Source organism: Gadus morhua, chromosome 22, assembly GCF_902167405.1.
Source record: "Gadus morhua chromosome 22, gadMor3.0, whole genome shotgun sequence".
Classification (NCBI taxonomy): Eukaryota; Metazoa; Chordata; class Actinopteri; order Gadiformes; family Gadidae; genus Gadus; species Gadus morhua.
The window spans coordinates 18,888,827-18,905,837 of record NC_044069.1 but is presented as its reverse complement, the minus strand read 5'-3'; the positions used below and the strand labels follow the sequence as shown (position 1 = coordinate 18,905,837).

The 17,011-nt window shown below is 45.8% G+C and overlaps 1 protein-coding gene, 1 long non-coding RNA gene and 1 pseudogene across 3 annotated transcripts; 1 reads left to right on the top strand and 2 right to left on the bottom strand.

Moving 5' to 3' along the window:
* Window positions 1–478: 478 nt before the first annotated feature.
* Window positions 479–3,780, bottom strand: tac1 (tachykinin precursor 1). 2 transcript variants are annotated; one of them, XM_030347286.1, is made up of 5 exons: window positions 3,230–3,780; window positions 2,746–2,848; window positions 2,533–2,556; window positions 1,151–1,207; window positions 479–1,061 (listed from the first exon to the last, which is right to left on the bottom strand). In XM_030347286.1, exons 1-5 carry the CDS (start codon window positions 3,338–3,340, stop codon window positions 1,006–1,008), a joined length of 351 nt encoding a protein of 116 aa, XP_030203146.1. In that variant the 5' UTR covers window positions 3,341–3,780; the 3' UTR covers window positions 479–1,005. The 2 variants fall into 2 exon arrangements, with proteins under 2 accessions (XP_030203146.1, XP_030203147.1); XM_030347287.1 differs by having other exon boundaries at window positions 2,533–2,553; window positions 3,230–3,779.
* Window positions 3,781–6,411: 2,631 nt separating this feature from the next.
* LOC115536433 (uncharacterized) lies at window positions 6,412–6,530 on the top strand (annotated as a pseudogene).
* A 6,889-nt stretch (window positions 6,531–13,419) lies between these two features.
* LOC115536154 (uncharacterized) lies at window positions 13,420–14,123 on the bottom strand. Its single transcript, XR_003974613.1, has 3 exons — window positions 14,016–14,123; window positions 13,650–13,833; window positions 13,420–13,544 (listed from the first exon to the last, which is right to left on the bottom strand). It is a non-coding gene; the product is annotated as an uncharacterized LOC115536154 (long non-coding RNA).
* Window positions 14,124–17,011: the final 2,888 nt, after the last annotated feature.

Genomic DNA, 17,011 nt, shown 5'->3' with positions numbered 1-17,011 from the left:
CTTCAAGCGTTTTATTATGATTCGGTCGTTGGAGAAAAACATGGACTGCACCCGGAAAGCTGTTGTCGCGGTAGCATTGGCAGAGTACCAGGTGCTCCAAAATAAGTAGGCCATAGGCAGAGATACGGACGCAGTAAGCTATTGCAGTAATACGAGTGATTGAAATTCTCATTTAAACCACCAAAGAGGTCCAAACACAATGAAAACAGTTCCTACTTCAAGTCCCACTGGGCGTAGCCATCTTGAATTATGTCTCGGAAACCTTGCTCGGCCTCCTCTGAATTCTTCCGAGCGAGCAAGTTCGGCATCCGAGGAAAAGGGGCGTGTTCATGCGTGTCGCTAGGCAACGTCCTCGGACCTCCGAGACGGATGGATAATAAAACGTAGCATGAGCTGACCCCTTCCTCACTCCATCCCTTTCATCCTGTCGAGGTCTACGACTTAACACTCGACACTGGACAATCAGGGCTCCATTCGGTTTGAATCAATAAAGAAAATAGTTTTATTGTACAGCATCAAGCTACTATAACACATTTTGGCATGTTGCACCCTTTTGGAAAAACCTCCAAACATCTCAGAACTCCATTTTAAAAAGGGAAAGGAGAAGTCAGTGCAGCTGGTCTCGGGGAGGAGGGGATGGTGATGACGACTTGTATGAGGCACTATACAGTGAATTTGGCAGTGCAATAAACCCCACAGAACTCCACCCCCGCCCCCAAACCCAACATAGTCACGCATTCAGCCAATCAAATCATAGAGCAGAACATGTTTTGTTGAGGCCACTGATAACGCACAACCTCGGTCTAACCGTCATGAAGGGAACTGAATTGGCACGGGTATTCACGGCACCGCTACGACACTACGATGAGAAACAGTTTATTAGAATAGATCAGCTATAGGTTCTTCTTCTCTCTGAGCGGACTAGCGCTCCCTGCTGCCGTGACCGGGTGACCCCCGCTCTGACGCAAGGCAGCACCGCGGGGGGTGGGGGGGGGGGGGGGGGGGCTAGCGGCGGCGGCGGCGTTGCTCGTAGTCGTGTCTCGAGCTCCACTCGTACGAGTCTGAGGGTGAGAGAAGAGGAACACCTTTAGTCCGTGTCTCCTTGGGAGACGCTTCACTGGACAGTGTGTTGTAGATTAGCCCACGGTACCTGGATCCTCCGTGTTCCGCTTGCCCATCAGGCCGACGAAGGAGTTGATTTTATGCCCTGGGGAGGAGACACAGGACTGGTTAGAACATCAGAGGAGCACCACCGACATACCGGCTGGGGATTGCACTCTGACCCCATGATACATCCATGAGGCCTAAAGCCTGGGGTAAGTTAACCATGGGGGTTAGTAAACCCAGGGTTAGTTAACCCCCGGGGTTAACTTTCAGCGTTAACTAACCCAGGGTTTACCAACCCTGTGGTTAGTTAACCCTGGGGGTTAGTTAACTCTGGGGTTGGTAAACCCTGGGGTTAACCAAGGGTAAACCCTGGTAACCAACCCTAGTCTGCCAAGGTTTAACTAACCCCAGGGTTAGTAAGTTGACCCTGGGGTTAGTTCCCCCTGGGCGTTGGTGATGCTGCCTGCTGCCCGCCCGTCTGCTGCGTGCGGTGGTGGAGAGATGGTATCACGGTGAGGAATCACCCTGTAGTCGGATGCATGCTCTAGGGCATGCGTCACTGTGCGACCAATCACGGTAATGGAATGGAATTAAGTCACGGTGCAGTGGGCGCGTGTGGGTGCGCTTAAGGTAAGACGCGACTCCAGGGAACCGGAACAGCACGGTAAAACAGCAGAAACCAAAAGAAAGAACAACACTTTGATTGTGTCTGGGAGCAATGAGGTGGAGTCACTACAGCGCCGCACACCTCCGCATTTGACTCCTTAACGGAGCAGCCTAGTTCTCCTCGTTCCGAGAGAAACACCAGAGGGATGAGAGGAGAGATACAAGAGATGAGCGGACAGGTACAAGAGATGAGAGGAGAGATACCAGAGAGATGAGAGGAGAGGTACAAGAGAGGAGAGATATCAGAGATGAGAGGAGAGGTACCAGAGAGATGAGAGGAGAGGTACCAGAGAGATGAGAGGGAGCGGTGTGTAGTGTTTGAGGGGAGGAGAGACCGCACTCAGAGCTCTCTCAGGAGCGTAAAAAAACAATCTAACTGAGACGTCCTGACAGCAAAATAAACATGCATATTTTCCTGCTGCTTGTTGGTTTAACACATTTAACTGTGTGGAGGGAAGTGTGTTTAGAGGGAAAAGCAAACCTTCAAAGACCCATTAAGCTGACGGGGTGGTGGTAAATTAATTAAACCCCATTTGATAATGGATTTATTTTTCCTTTGCAACAACAATTAATGTGCCGAACCCTTACATGCAAGACATGGCGTACAACTCAATTAAGATAAACGACGTTACAATTAAAGCGCAACATGCCTCATAGTCAGCGGACGGAGCCACAAACATAATTTATTATTCAACATTTATATTAATTAAAAAATATGTATTTCTCGGAAATAACTAATTTAGAAGCAGCGCTACTTACTCTTGCGGGTGATCTGTGCATCTGCTTAATAAGGAAGAGAAAAAATGTATTAGAAAAAATAATTGCATATCGTAGGCTACATACAGACCTACACGGACAGAGAGAGACAAACCCTGTCATGTTATTTATGTCATGTTATTCATGACATGTAATTTATGTCACGTTTTTGATATCACGTTATCCACGATGCCGGGGATAAGGGTCTCTGCTCACCGGCGGAGCGCCTCCCCATGAGGCCAATGAACTGCTGCGGCCGGGGCTTCCTCGTCATCCTCCGGAGGATCTCCCGGAACGGGTCCGGGGCCAGCCAGCCGTCCTGAGAGAACCAAAGCCCGCTCAACTCTCGGTCCAACCTCAGTGAATCAGCCCGCGGGGTCCGGTTTCAATTACCGGGCTCACACTACAGAGCTAAAGAGACTTTCCATTTAAAGATCAATAAAAAGTCCACTTAGGGGGGCTCGGCAGCCGTCCAACCCGCAAAGTCAAACAAACCTTTAGACGCTCGCACTTCCACTGTGGAGCATCTTCTTTAGTGATACTCCGAGTATGAAGTAACACTATAGGCTACATAACGATCTACGTAGGACCTACATTTGGTCAACAATAACTTTGTCTTAAGAGAATAAAACTGGAGACCTGGCCTGTATAAAACATCACTATATTATGTTTTACACACATTGGAGACCTGATATCCTACCTGGATCTGATTACTCGTCCAATAATCAAGTTCTTCTTTAGGACCAATTTCTTCAGAAAACACTTGAGTGACAGCGCAGAGCACCACAAGGAGCGGAACGAGGGGCATCATGGCGCAGCGGCACGGCGGGGCGGTGAGGCGTTGCGCGGCTCGAGGCTTCGGCTGAATAAAGTTGTGTTCAAACAGTAGATCTGCAGGTCAGAAGAATAAACTCAGCCTACTACTGAGACCCAGACTGTAGCCTCACGTGCAGCTCCTCCAAGTTACACCTGAGAGCGCGAGATACGCGCCATACCAGCCCTTCAAGTGTGCGTGCGCAAAAGCGACCCCGTGTTCAGTGGCCCCCCCTGTCGAGCTGTGAGCGCGCTCGCCTTTCACTTTCCGCCTCTGCGTCTCTTCGTGCCCACCCAGTCCTGAGCGCGCTGTTATATAGGCTGTCGGCGTGGGTCCGGGGAGGCGTCAGGTGTGTCGTGGTGAGCTTTAAGTCAGTCCCCCACCTCACATGGTGCGCACTAGTTCTCTGTGGGTCCCGGTCCGGATGATGCAGGAGCTTTATTTAAGTTCTGCTGCGCCACGCTCACCATGAGAGCCAATTGGCATCCGTCATGAGTCACGACGAACCGCACGATGACGCGGTTCACCTGGCGTCACGGGGGCTCTTCGCCCTTTTTTAAGAAAGCAATTGATTTCACGCAATGCTTGTAACATTTTACTGTATTCAAGTTTACACGCAGCAGACTCATAAAGTAGTTTTTGATGCAGGCTTCTCCACACAATGACTTATGTATTTATCTTTAAGCAAACAGAACCGCTGCATATAGGTTCCATGAACAGGATTATTACACATTAGGTTCCATGAACATATAGGTTCCATGAACAGGATTATTACACATTATTACACCTGTTCATGGAACATATAGGTTCCATGAACAGGATTATTACACATTACTTCTTCTTCTTCAGTTTCAGTAATTCATTGGCTAGCATTTCACGCCTGGAGGCGCATGTGACAATGCACCCTGGTACCAGGATGATTCATCCAGCCCCGTTACACACAGTGAGGGGCTCTGCATCACTCCAAGGCCCCCCTCTCGAAGCCATTGGGAGGTGTCGGCTCAAAGGGACGGAGGCCACTTGAAGGTGCGTTCGTTGCGGGGTCGCTGCTTTACATGAGAAAGGCTGTTTGTTTTAAACACATAATGGAATCTGCCCCAGCCTCAGCACAAGACGGGGACAACGCGCCAAGTTCAGCCTCGTCGGAGCACTTGATCGGGAGCTTTTATGCCTCTAACAATATATTCAATTTTATTTACCCATGTGCTTTTTGGTTAATGCTAATATTTCCTTTCTTTCGTCCCCTTGGGCTCCTCTGTTGTCCTCCTCTCCTGACGCCTCTGCCATTCAGGTCCAACCAAAGATAACACAGGTTTCAGGAACGCATTTAAAGTGTAAGGCTGTTTTGCGAGGGACAATATATATTCAAGGCCGGAGTGGGACTCACTTTCAGCCCGGGAGTTACATGATACCGACAGGCCCATCCGAATGGTAGGGGTCGGGTCGGGGTGCTTTTACTATTTATGAGCAACTGAACAATGAAACCCTGTACGTGCCTCCCAACAAACAAAACTAATTGACACACAATTGAATAATCAACTAAAGAACCCATTCTAGTTTCGGAAAAAATAACATAAAATCACAGGGCCTACATATTATAGCACGTGTTTTCCCATTTATCTCCATATGTTGCAATCATAACTTTTGTCCAATAATTTCCTGCAATATTACAACTTTTTCCTAGAAACTGCAACCTATCGTTTGCCCTCATAACATTGTGCAGTGTGCACACCTGTAGCACTCTGCTACCTCCTAGACCTGTCTCATCAGCACTAGGCTGACTCAGTTCTGTGGCTGCACAAATAAAAACATTCTGCGGCTACATACATGCTAACCCCCTATAACATTTGTACTGACGAAGCATACAGATAATGATGGTTAGTCAGCTACTCTTTCTAAAATCTGCCCATTTGGTTCATCACCTGCAGCGTCTTTACTCGATGCTCGGAATCTGAATATATCTGTTATTCTCTAGCATTTCGCTGCATCCTCTTCCAGTGCTATTTTCTTTTTGATTTTTGCCATCTCGGCTCCACCTTTCTCCTTTCTCTTTTTGCTGTCCATCACTTTAAACAAAATGTGTATCCCGTTCCCAGGATAACCTGTACACTCTCTACGAGCCTGCACCAGAGTTCAATGATGTCCTAGGTGTCACGTCTTTAGCTTTCTGACCAATCACACACCTGGGCTTTGGGAGGGGCCGCTCTTTGGCTGTATCAATTGGGGAGGGGCCTCTGATTGGCTGTATCAATTGGAGAGGGGCCACACCTGGGCTGGACCACCTGGAGACAGTGACTGAGAGGGAGACGGTGAGTGAGAGGGAGACAGTGAGTGAGAGGGAGACAGTGAGTGAGAGGGAGACAGTGACTGAGATGGAGACAGTGAGGGAGAGGGAGACAGTGAGGGAGAGGGAGACAGTGAGGGAGAGGGAGACAGTGAGTGAGAGGGAGACAGTGACTGAGATGGAGACAGTGAGTGAGAGGGAGACAGTGACTGAGAGGAAGACAGTGAGTGAGATGGAGACAGTGAGGGAGAGGGAGACAGTGAGGGAGAGGGAGACAGTGAGGGAGAGGGAGACAGTGAGTGAGAGGGAGACAGTGAGGGAGAGGGAGACATTGAGGGAGAGGGAGACAGTGACTGAGATGGAGACAGTGAGTGAGAGGGAGACAGTGAGTGAGAGGGAGACAGTGACTGAGAGGGAGACAGTGAGTGAGATGGAGACAGTGAGGGAAAGGGAGACAGTGAGTGAGAGGGAGACAGTGAGGGAGAGGGAGACAGTGAGTGAGAGGGAGACAGTGAGGGAGAGGGAGACAGTGAGTGAAAGGGAGACAGTGAGGGAGAGGGAGACAGTGAGGGAGAGGGAGACAGTGAGTGAGAGGGAGACAGTGAGGGAGAGTGAGACAGTGAGTGAGAGGGAGACGGTGACTGAGATGGAATACACAGCTCAGGCAGGCCGGATGGCGCAGAAAGGAACTTTTAGAAAACGCAATATTGTTAGCCCGCAGTAATCAGCCCGGCTGCCCCGGAACGTTGACGGCACACCGGGAATACTGACTCTCCTGATTACCACTCCGGCCTTACCCCCATGGACACGCCCGATCTCGTCTGATCTCGGAAGCTAAGCATGGTCAGGCCTGGTTAGTACTTGGATGAGAAGACTGCTAGGGAATACCAGGTGCTGTAAGTGGTGTCGGGTGGTGGCCAATAGGTGGCACTCTTCACTCTGGCCCCTTCACTCATCAATCCCGATGCCCCAGTGCAGTGACAGGGACACTGTGCTGTGGAAGGTGCCTTCCTCTCGAGGAGACGTCAAACCGAGGTCCTGAATCACTGAGGTCATAAAAGATCCCAGGGCACTTATCACAAAGAGTAGAGGTTTCCCCGGTGTCCTGTTCCAACCAGGCTCATTCAATCTTGCCCCCTAATCATCCTCCTGTGTAATTGGCTGACTCATTAATTCCCTCACTCTCCACCTCAAGCTGGTGTGTGGTGAGCGTTCTGGCGCAGATTGGCTGCCGTGCATCACCCAAGTGGGGGCTACCCACTGGTGGTGGTTAGTGAGGTCCCCCCTTCACTGTAAAGCGTCTTTGAGTGTCTAGAAAAGCGCTAGATAAATTCAATCCATTATTATTATTATTATTAAATAAGTGAATGTCTCTGGTCTATTCCTCCCTAAGGAGCTGTTAATAGGCACCCTGAGCGGCTCACATCCAGGCTCGTGTCAGAGTGTGTGAGGTCTGTGTGCGCCGCTGCGGTTAAGCCTGGACTGGGGGACATCGCTCTGGGAAGGTGGGTGGGTTTGCAGGGAAAAGATGAGGGCATAAAGGGGTTGAGGGCTTAGAAGCTGAGGAAGAACAAGAGGAAGGGTTCAAGGGTCCGACTGGAGACCGGTGGGTGCGGAAACTTTCCCCAGACAAAAACACTGTGTGCCGTTCCTCTGTGGTTGATGCTCTCCGCATCAAGACCCCCGTGGGCTGCGGGGGGAGAGTGTGTGTGAGTGGACGCAGCAGATGTGCGGGCAGGGGGAGGATTCACGGAGATGTAATTGCTAGCTACGTAATAGCTATGCAGAAGGGGGAAGGGGGGGGGGGGGCGGTTGCAGAGGAGGGCTGTCAATCAGTGTTGTGCATGTCTGCGGTCTGTGCATCAAACACATGCTAATTGGTCTAGCGAAGGTAGGGGTTGGTGTAGCAACACAGACACAAGGACAAAGGACAGAGCGTATTTGGAGGCTTGTGGGTACAGTTATATGTGGCCTCTCTAAAAGAATACGATGAAAAACAAGGGAACTTCTTCCCTGCATCCCTGAGGACACACATTTGTATTCAAGAGAATGATTATGTATTAGTGGAGATGACCATGGCCATCTGGGCGGGATCGCTTATGCAGCTGTGAGCCAATTAGAGGGCGTCCCTCGTGCAGCCCTGGTGTGCATTTGCATACAAATTCAGAATTCCTCAATTATAATAAATGGTAATGAATGTGTTAAATGTCAAATTCAAAATAGACTAAATATGATTTTTAGCGATTGCAAAACAGCGATATTATTAACGAAACAAAACCAAGAATAATTTGTGCGTCAGATGGCCAAACGCAACACTGGTACGCCTCCATTCCTGGAGCTGTGCCAACAGGGACTACACTAGGAGACACCGCGGCCTTCTCCCATTTACCCATCATGCATCTGTCTTCCAGGCGCACTACAAGATACAGACCTTTCAGTGAAAAGATCACTGCTAGCAGACCTGTCGCCAAAGCTAGCGAGCTATAACGACATGACCAGAGTCTTCCGCAAGGCTAGGCAGCCTGTTGCTAAAGCTAGCCAGCTAGCATCACATGACTTGAGTCTTCCACAAGGCTAGCAGACCTGTTTCTAGAGCTCACGAGCTAGTCATAGCTTTTGGGGCTGTTGCCTGAAGAGAGGTGTGTTTTTTAGATTCTCTGGCTGGTTTTCCCAAACTGCTTATCCTATCTTTAATGAGTTGAATGGGTCCATGTTTACAGCCAATGTTCACAAGTTCAGTAATAGGAGAAGATAAGGAACCAAGCAAACACACCTTCTTTAAAGCCGAGGTCTGAGGGGTGGAGACAGACGGGGATGGAGACAAACCCTTCTCTAAAGGACTCTCTCGTGGCTGAGGCTCAAATGAAAGCTTAGCAGGTGCTTAATTTGAGACCTCAGGGAGGCTGGAGCCAGAGGCTGCCTGTCACAACCATAACACTCTGTAATCACTCACCACACTCACTAATGAATAAATCAACTATTTGAGTCTCTGCAGTGAAAGAAAATACACCCCAGAGACTCATATTTAACTTAGTACCAATTAACTCCTCAAGAGTTTTTCTTTTCTTGATTTATTCTTTGTGTGTTCTTAAACTTTAAAGGGGACATATTATGAAAACAACACTTTTACTATTCAGAAGCAGGGAAAAAATAGATGTCTAAATCGTCAGTTTGCCATGTGACTGCCTGTCAGGGAGTGCGTCGGAGCTGCTGGACTACCCCCGAAGCTCTGGTGGCAGTCCGGCAGCTCCGGCGGGGGGAGCTTGGCGGCAGTCCGGCAGCTCAGCTCCGGGAGTACAATCCCTTTCTCCTCCATGTCAAGTCTCAATATGGACTTCAGAGAGTGAAGGCCAAAGTTCCTTTTCCCAAATTCTTCTCAACCATGGCTTAGATAATCCCCACTACGAGTCTTTACTTGTTGTGGAAGTACCAGATACGTCAGACAAAGTTTTTATGATTCATAATATCATCCGAGGCGCACATAGCTTTTGGCAGTTATTATTATTATTATATTAAATTATATTATATTATATTATATTATATTATATTATATTACATTATATTATATTATATTATATTATATACATATAGAGCTCCGGGAGTCCGCAAATGGCAACAATCCCTTCTCCTCCATGCTGTGGTTCAGTCTGACAGCTCATTGGTCAATGGGCAGCAGCTCATTTGCATTAAAGCTACAGCTATTTTCAGCAAATAGCTTCAAAAACATGTTTTCTGGAACTCAAATACTATGTTCACTTGTTGGGAAAGCACCATAATATGTCTCCTTTAAGGTTTTTTAATTGAACAGAAGCCCTTTGGGATGAACCACCTGGTTTTCGTAAGGGACTTATATGACCGCGATCAACACAGAGCAGAACACATTGAGACACCAATACTAACTGCCCCCCCCCCCCCCCCCCCCCCCCCTCTCCTCCCCGCTCCTCCACCCCACATCACCTGTGCAGCACACAACATTCTTATCCTTAGTGTACCAGTCCAACATGCAATACAAATTATATGGCTGCAATATTCTCGCCAGCAAATATGGTCGGTGAACGTAAGGAAGTGAAATACATTCTAAAGGACAACTGTGTTTCAAACACCAATAATGTGTAGAATAATGTGTATTCATAGCTCAAGAGAAGCTCTGTGTTCAGTTTTTTACATTTTATCTTTGTTTACATGACACAAATTCCTCGATCGCTATAGCTACAGCCCACAATGTCCACAGTCAAAGTAACTGGGTCATGTTTTTCTCCCTGATAAAGGCAATCAGAAGTCAACCCAGCAGTAGTATGGCATGTTTGAGGACCCCGTTCTGAGCATCTCCACCTGAAGCCACAACAGGGGTCACAGTAGCACTGATATATATAACTGATATATCTCCACAGGGAACAATTCATCAAATATCCCTGCTGGAGCACCACGGTAGCATCTGCAGATGTCACAGCCTTTTAGCTGAGGAGGTCGTTTCAGGTCTGATAAGGTAAGAACTCACTTTAAACACACACACTTTTATAATATACTATGCAATTAGCATGTACACTGTGTCTAAATATCATTCTTAATATTGCTACGATTATTTGTTTCATTTATGATATTCATTTATTTCCTGCTATTTCATCTCAAGTTTTGAATGCGCCAAATTAGAAATCGTAGTTTCTGTCTCTTTTCTCTTTTCTGGCTCCTATGGTGAAAGAACGTGCCCACCCAGCAGTGAGTTGGAGAGCGGGTCTCTTGCAGTACTTCTGTCAGACCCTGTCCAGCAGAACAACCACTGCTGGGGGAGGGATACCACGTCACCACCTGCCCCTCTTGTGTGGACCTCCAGCCGGTCCGTGACATCATGATACTGCTAATGCACGGCTGTAACCAGCGGCCAAAGGCTCGCTCACCATGATGGAACCTCCTTCTGGGATGGATAATGACAGGTGACATTTATTTAAATTAGGTCTTTGGAGATCGAAATTGCCATTTAAAGCTTTTAACAGTCGGATGACGGCGGATACTGCCTAATTCAGTGACACCTGCACATAAAGGAAGGCCAATTTATCATGTTTTGAAGCATTTTCAACATTTAAGCAAAGAGGTGAGCTCTTTTTTTGGGTCCTCTAAGTGCAGCTGTTTCGTTTTTTGATATAGCAGTCATCTCTCTTTGTTCCACAGACCTTGAGAGAGGTGTGACTTGTCATGCCAGAATATTATCTTTGCCTACACGTTTTCCATTTACTGCTTTCATTTGGACCGTGTCTGAACTTAGGTAACCCCCCCCCACGCCCCCACTCAGAGAGGAGATCGAAAATGTTCACCATCGCTGAACTAAAATGTACTTTATCATTTATAATTTAACATCAACGTCCGTATTATTTAAAAAGTTGGATGGGAGTTTAACTAATGATTGTGTGGCATATGCACATGTCTATTTCAGAGGGATCAAGGTTTGTACGACAACAACATTGAGCTGAGGTTTGCAGTTGAATGCAGGTTTTCTAAAGAGACAGACTTGTGTTAGAGATACCAACAAACAGTGTCGAAGATATCTGCAGACAATTTGTTATTTAGATATAGACCTTAAAACATAGTTGTAATTCAAAACTCTACAGCTACAGTCAAACACACAATGACCTGCAGAAGTCACCAGATTTCAGGACTGGAAAATGAAGCTTAAAACATGATATTAAATGTATAGTTCAGGACAAATATTAAGAGTACTCTGAAGATTAGAGCAAAGCAAAGGGGATGTGTTGAAGACTAAACATTTGTTCGCTAAACTCTGCTCAATAATCAAGTGAAACCTTTTTCTTGGAGGTTTTTAATCAATGGAGGCGTTTTCTACAGGAAACATTTAGGACATCATAACTGGGTTTAAATTGAATCGAAGGATTCCTCATAATCTCTATGTGCTACGACACAAAGCTCCTCATTGGCTGAATGTCTGACCAGAGCAGTGGAGGTGGGGTTGAAAGGAGCACATGTGGAATAGAAAGGCTCCCTGCAGCAGCCTGAATCCTGTTGTGAAGCTGCATCAGAGGACATTGTTCAGCCGCTGCGTCCACATGCCCCCGTCCAAGGAAGCCTCAACAAGGACGCGCGGGCTGTCATATGGGCTGTCACTCAGCAAAAAACACATTGATTTGTGTCGCACAATTATGGTGCTGCGGCAACTCAAAGTACTTCACATAAGGCAGGGGGCTGTTCTATGGGCTAAGCCGTTTTTCAATTTGAAAAGTTTAGAAACACACAAACACAGACACAGTTACACATAGACACACACACACCCACGCACGCGCCCACACGCACGCACGCGCCCACACACACACACACACACACACACACACACACACACACACACACACACACACACACACACACACACACACACACACACACACACACACACACACACACACACAGCCAGGTGCAGCATGGTGGGCAGGGGGGGAGGGGGCTGCAGGGTTAGACAGTACCATGGCCATGTGGGGCGTAGCTCTCTGCTGGTCCACAGGGGAGAAGCAGTCTCATATATCTCTACTTGGTCCCTTGGTCCAACACGCGACATAGTGTGGGTTCAAGGACATCAGGATTGAGAGGATGAATCGCCTGGTTTCCTTTGATACGGGGCCACCATCAGTATGCAGCCGCCACAGAGTGTCTGAGGGCCCCGGGGCCACTGCCGAGGACCTGGGTAATTTATGGTCCACTTTACCATTCCACATGTGCTCCTCTTCTCCATTGGGAGCAGAGCAGATTTGTGTAGCTGAAGTTCCTTCAGAGGAGGTGCGCAGGGTTTGAAATGAACAGTGTGTTACTCTGTCTGAAGTCAAGGGTCATTGTTTCAGGATTATGCTAACTATGGATCCAAAAACCTTCAAGTCTCCCCACATGAAAAAATTCTATAGTTTACTATAGTAAATAAACTATAGTATACCCTATACATACTATAGTAAATATTGTAGTGTTTTTGAACCTTACTATAGTAGTTTTACTACAGTAAACTATAGTATACTACAGAAATTTCTATAGTTTACTATAGTAAATAAACTACAGGACATATACTATCGTAAATATTGTAGTGTTTTTTAACCTTACTATAGTAGTTTTACTACAGTAAACTATAGTATACTACAGAAAATTCTATAGTTTACTATAGTAAATAAACTACAGTACATATACTATAGTAAATATTGTAGTGTTTTTGAACCTGACTATAGTAGTTTTACTACAGTAAACTATAGTATACTACAGAAAATTCTATATTTTACTATAGTAAATAAACTACAGTACATATACTATAGTAAATATTGTAGTGTTTTTAAACCTTACTATAGTAGTTTTACTACAGTAAACTACAGAAAACTGCAGTTCTATTACTACAGTATACCACATATATACTACTACAGTAAACTATAGTATACTACAGAAAACTGCAGTTTTATTACTACAGTATACTACATTATATACTACTACAGTTTACTACATAAACTACAATCTACTGAAGTAAATTACAGAACTTTTATTATACTTTTATTTTGCTATAGAATACTACAATTACGATACCATAGTACTATATATACTGCATTACAATAACTGCATTATGCAGTATTTTGTTGTTCTTCTAACTATGTCATTGTACTTTACCTAATGATTATTTTCAACTGTATCACTTTTTGTTGTTGCCATTTTTAACCATAGTGCTGTAACAATAATTCACTGCACATAAATTAGGCTTACAACCACCATTAACACAGTGTTTTCTACAGTCTGCTAAAATACAAAAAAAATAGAACAAAAGTTTAACTTTCTTTAAACAGTTGATAATTTATTGTTTCTGAAATTTGGCAGCATTGTTCAGCTTTTGTCGTATAAATGCTTTTATGTTCGTATCAGTTACGTAGGTGAACTTCAACTTTGCAGCATCTGTGGGAATACACACACACACACACACAAACACATACACGAAAGATGAGCATGAGAATGAGGGTATCACTCAACCAACATCTTTTCTCATTTCTATATACCTACTTGTTATTTCAACAAGGTCCTGTTTGGCTAGGCCAGGTTTTCCTTCTGTGCAGCTGCTGGATGACTGGCCAGTCACTGAATGGCCTGCCACATATTCCCTGGTATACATCCCATGTAGGAGATCATTTATGAACTTCTGGGGGCTTTGGAAGGAGCAGCGCTCCACAAGTCCTTTTGGAATGACCTTTAATGCAAGTAGATAACATTACCACAAATCTACTTCAACATACAGCAGACTAGCGTCTTACCTCAATGATATATATATGCATTTAGATTAACCGAGTGTACGGCTGATGCATTTAGAAAAACAGTGCAACTGAAACTAAGTAACCTAACCTATACAAATAAAGTCAAACAGATTCTTACAGAGTGGCCCAGGGCCTCTGTTGCTGATGCTGATGATGGATCTGGAGCTGGTGATGGGTCTTCTGTTGCTGGTGCTGGAACTGCTGTTGGTGCTGGTGATAGTGTTGGTTCTGGTTCTGGTCTTGGTCTTGGTCTTGGTGTTGGTGTTGGTATTGGTGTTGTCGTTGGTCTTGGTGCTGAGCGGAGAAACTCCTCCATCTTCTGCAAAACGTCTGGCAGCACTGAGCAAAGGATTCATAATAGCCTTTTAGCTAACATGTAAAACAGAAAAACCCTTGTGTAAAAAAAAACAAAGTTTTCAACAATAGCATTACATTTCAATGTTGCTATTTTTGCCTTGAGAGAATCATTTTCCCTCTGCAGCCTGTGGTTGTTCTCCCTGAACAGCTCACAAGATGGGTGATGTCACTGAAAATAAAAATTCCATTAAAAAAACAAAACTGACTCACATACACCTGGGCAAATACAGAAGCCAGTTAGAGGGTACAAAGCTTACAGCTGATAGATTACAGGAATATATTGCTGTATCTATCCCTATACTATAGAGTTAGGAAATAAAAACTTTAATGGTAGGTAGAACATTAAGTGCAGACAGTTTATAGCATTAGTGGATCTTACTTCATTCCTGGTTTCATTAATTGAGTTCAGCTGACATGATCCTATGACAAACAGAAGATGTACATAGAGTTAAGGGTTACATCAAGACTGTACAACAGAGTTCAGCAAGGGGGATGAGCCTGAGGGAGTAGACAATGCAGGCGGAACAGGAGATGAATACTCAAATCTAATATTGTTAATATGCTTAATAAGTTGACAGAAAGCAAAAAGTCAAAATGATCTGACAGGCCAGGCAAAGCAGGCCAGTTGGCGACCCCATGGTGTACAATATGACAGACAACATTAGGCTACATCACATTACAATAATTCACTGATGTTAAAGATCCCATGCCATTCTATTTTATGATGCTTTAATATAGGTATTAGTGGGCCACAAACACAGTATTCAAAGACGTCCCCGAAATTCAGCCGTGGTGCAGAGTTACAGTCACTCCGAAACAGTCGCACATTGAGCTTCCCCCAAACGCGCTGTTTCGGTGGGCGTGTCAAGGCAGGTCAAGGAGGGGGGTGGGGGTGTGGCCCTGAGCAGCTTGTAGCCACTACCATGCGCTCTGTATACGGTGGGCGTGTCAAGGCAGGTCAAGGAGGGGGGTGGGGGTGTGGCCCTGAGCAGCTTGTAGCCACTGACAGTACCATGCGCTCTGTTTACGGTGGATGCATCGCAATGGCTCGTAGAAACCCATATTATACATAGATATCTATATCATATAATATATGATATATATTATCACCTGGCACCTGAGCAGCTTGTAGCCACGGTACCATGCGCTCTGTTTACGGTGGATGTATCGCAATGGCTCTTAGAAACCCATATTATACATAGATATCTATATCATATAATATATAATATATATTATCACGGCCAAAAGCTGTGTGAGCCTCCAGACGATAGGTTATTATGAATCTCAAACGACCGCGTCTACTTCAGATTGATGTGGAAGTGGAAGAACCAGAGACGTCGGAGAACCCGACGAAGTCGTTTGTGATTCATTATATCGTCTGGACGCGCACACAGCTTTTGGCCGTGATAATATGTATTATTTGATATAGATATCTATGTATTATATGATATTATTTAGATATAGAGCAGAGCTCCAGGACTGTAACGCAAGTGTTGTACACTTCCTTGTTATTTGGATAACCGTTCTGCTGTTGGTGTGATGGCGCGTCGGACTCTCGTCTCTGGTATTTCTACAACGAGACTCTTAGTGGGGGTTATCTCAGAAATGGTTGAGAATGAATTGGGGGAAAGGAACTTTGGCTTTGACTCCCTGAAGTAGGCTACATGAACCACGACATGGAGGAGAAAGGGATTGTTGGCCGCGAATGTATCCCGCTTGAGCCCTGCTTCCCGCCGCCTCGGCAGCGGTCAGCGCTAATCACCGCATCCTGAAGCCGAGGCGGTGGTCCATCGGCAGCGAGGCTCCGGCGGGAGACGACCGCGGTCAACAATCCCTTTCTCCTCCATGTCGTGGTTCATGACTTCAGGGAGTCAAAGCCAAAGTTCCTTTCCCCCAATTCATTCTCAACCATGGCTGAGATAACCCCCACTACGGGTCTAGTTGTAGAAATACCATAGACGAGAGTCCGACGTGTTATGCGCCATCACACCAACAGCAGAACGGTTATCCAAATAACAAGGAAGTGTACAACACTTGCGTTACAGTCCTGGAGCTCTATATCTAAATAATATCATATAATACATAGATATTTATATCAAATAATACATATTATCACGGCCAAAAGCTGTGTGCACGTCCAGAAGATATAATGAATCACAAAGGACTTCGTCGGGTTCTCCGACGTCTCTGGTTCTTCCACTTCCACATCAATCTGTAGTAGACAGAACCGTGCGCTGCCTGCTGCCTGCTGCCGGCGCGAGGCACCACCGCCCGGCTGCCGGCTGCCGGGCGGTGGTGCCTCGCGGCGGTGGTGCCTCGCGGCAACCGGCGGCAGGCAGCATGTCGCAGTTCATGTAGTTCGATGTCGTTCTGCCATTGCATTCAAAATTCTGTAACTAGCCTGTTACTACGAACTAAGCAACTACCGTACACGTATTAGCATTTAGCACTAGCTCAATCACGACTCCTTCAGAATTCTTGTGGGTGGTTACGAACCAACCAAGTGGGCAGGGCCATGAATAATAGTTTGACAACGCTACGTCACAGTGTCACCTTATCCAGATCGGCTCATTTCTTCTGCCTTTTTCCTTTCATTGCCTATTGCATTCAGCAGACAAACTGCATAGATTTCAAACTTACCACAGCTCACAAACTTATTCAGACCTATGTTATTTAACAAACAATAGGAAAAATGTGATTTTAATGGCATGGACTCTTTAAGAAGCACTTCCATACGGTGAATATTTGTACATCACT

What these genes read in the sequence shown, in the direction of transcription:
- tac1 (XM_030347286.1), bottom strand. Translation starts at nt 3,340, where the DNA reads ATGATGCCCCTCGTTCCGCTCCTTGTGGTGCTCTGCGCTGTCACTCAA. An exon ending in CATGGGGAGGCGCTCCGCCG is followed by an intron (nt 2,557 to 2,745) that starts GTGAGCAGAGAC and finishes TTCCTTATTAAG; the next exon opens with CAGATGCACAGATCACCCGC. An exon ending in GCGGAACACGGAGGATCCAG is followed by an intron (nt 1,062 to 1,150) that starts GTACCGTGGGCT and finishes TCTCACCCTCAG; the next exon opens with ACTCGTACGAGTGGAGCTCG.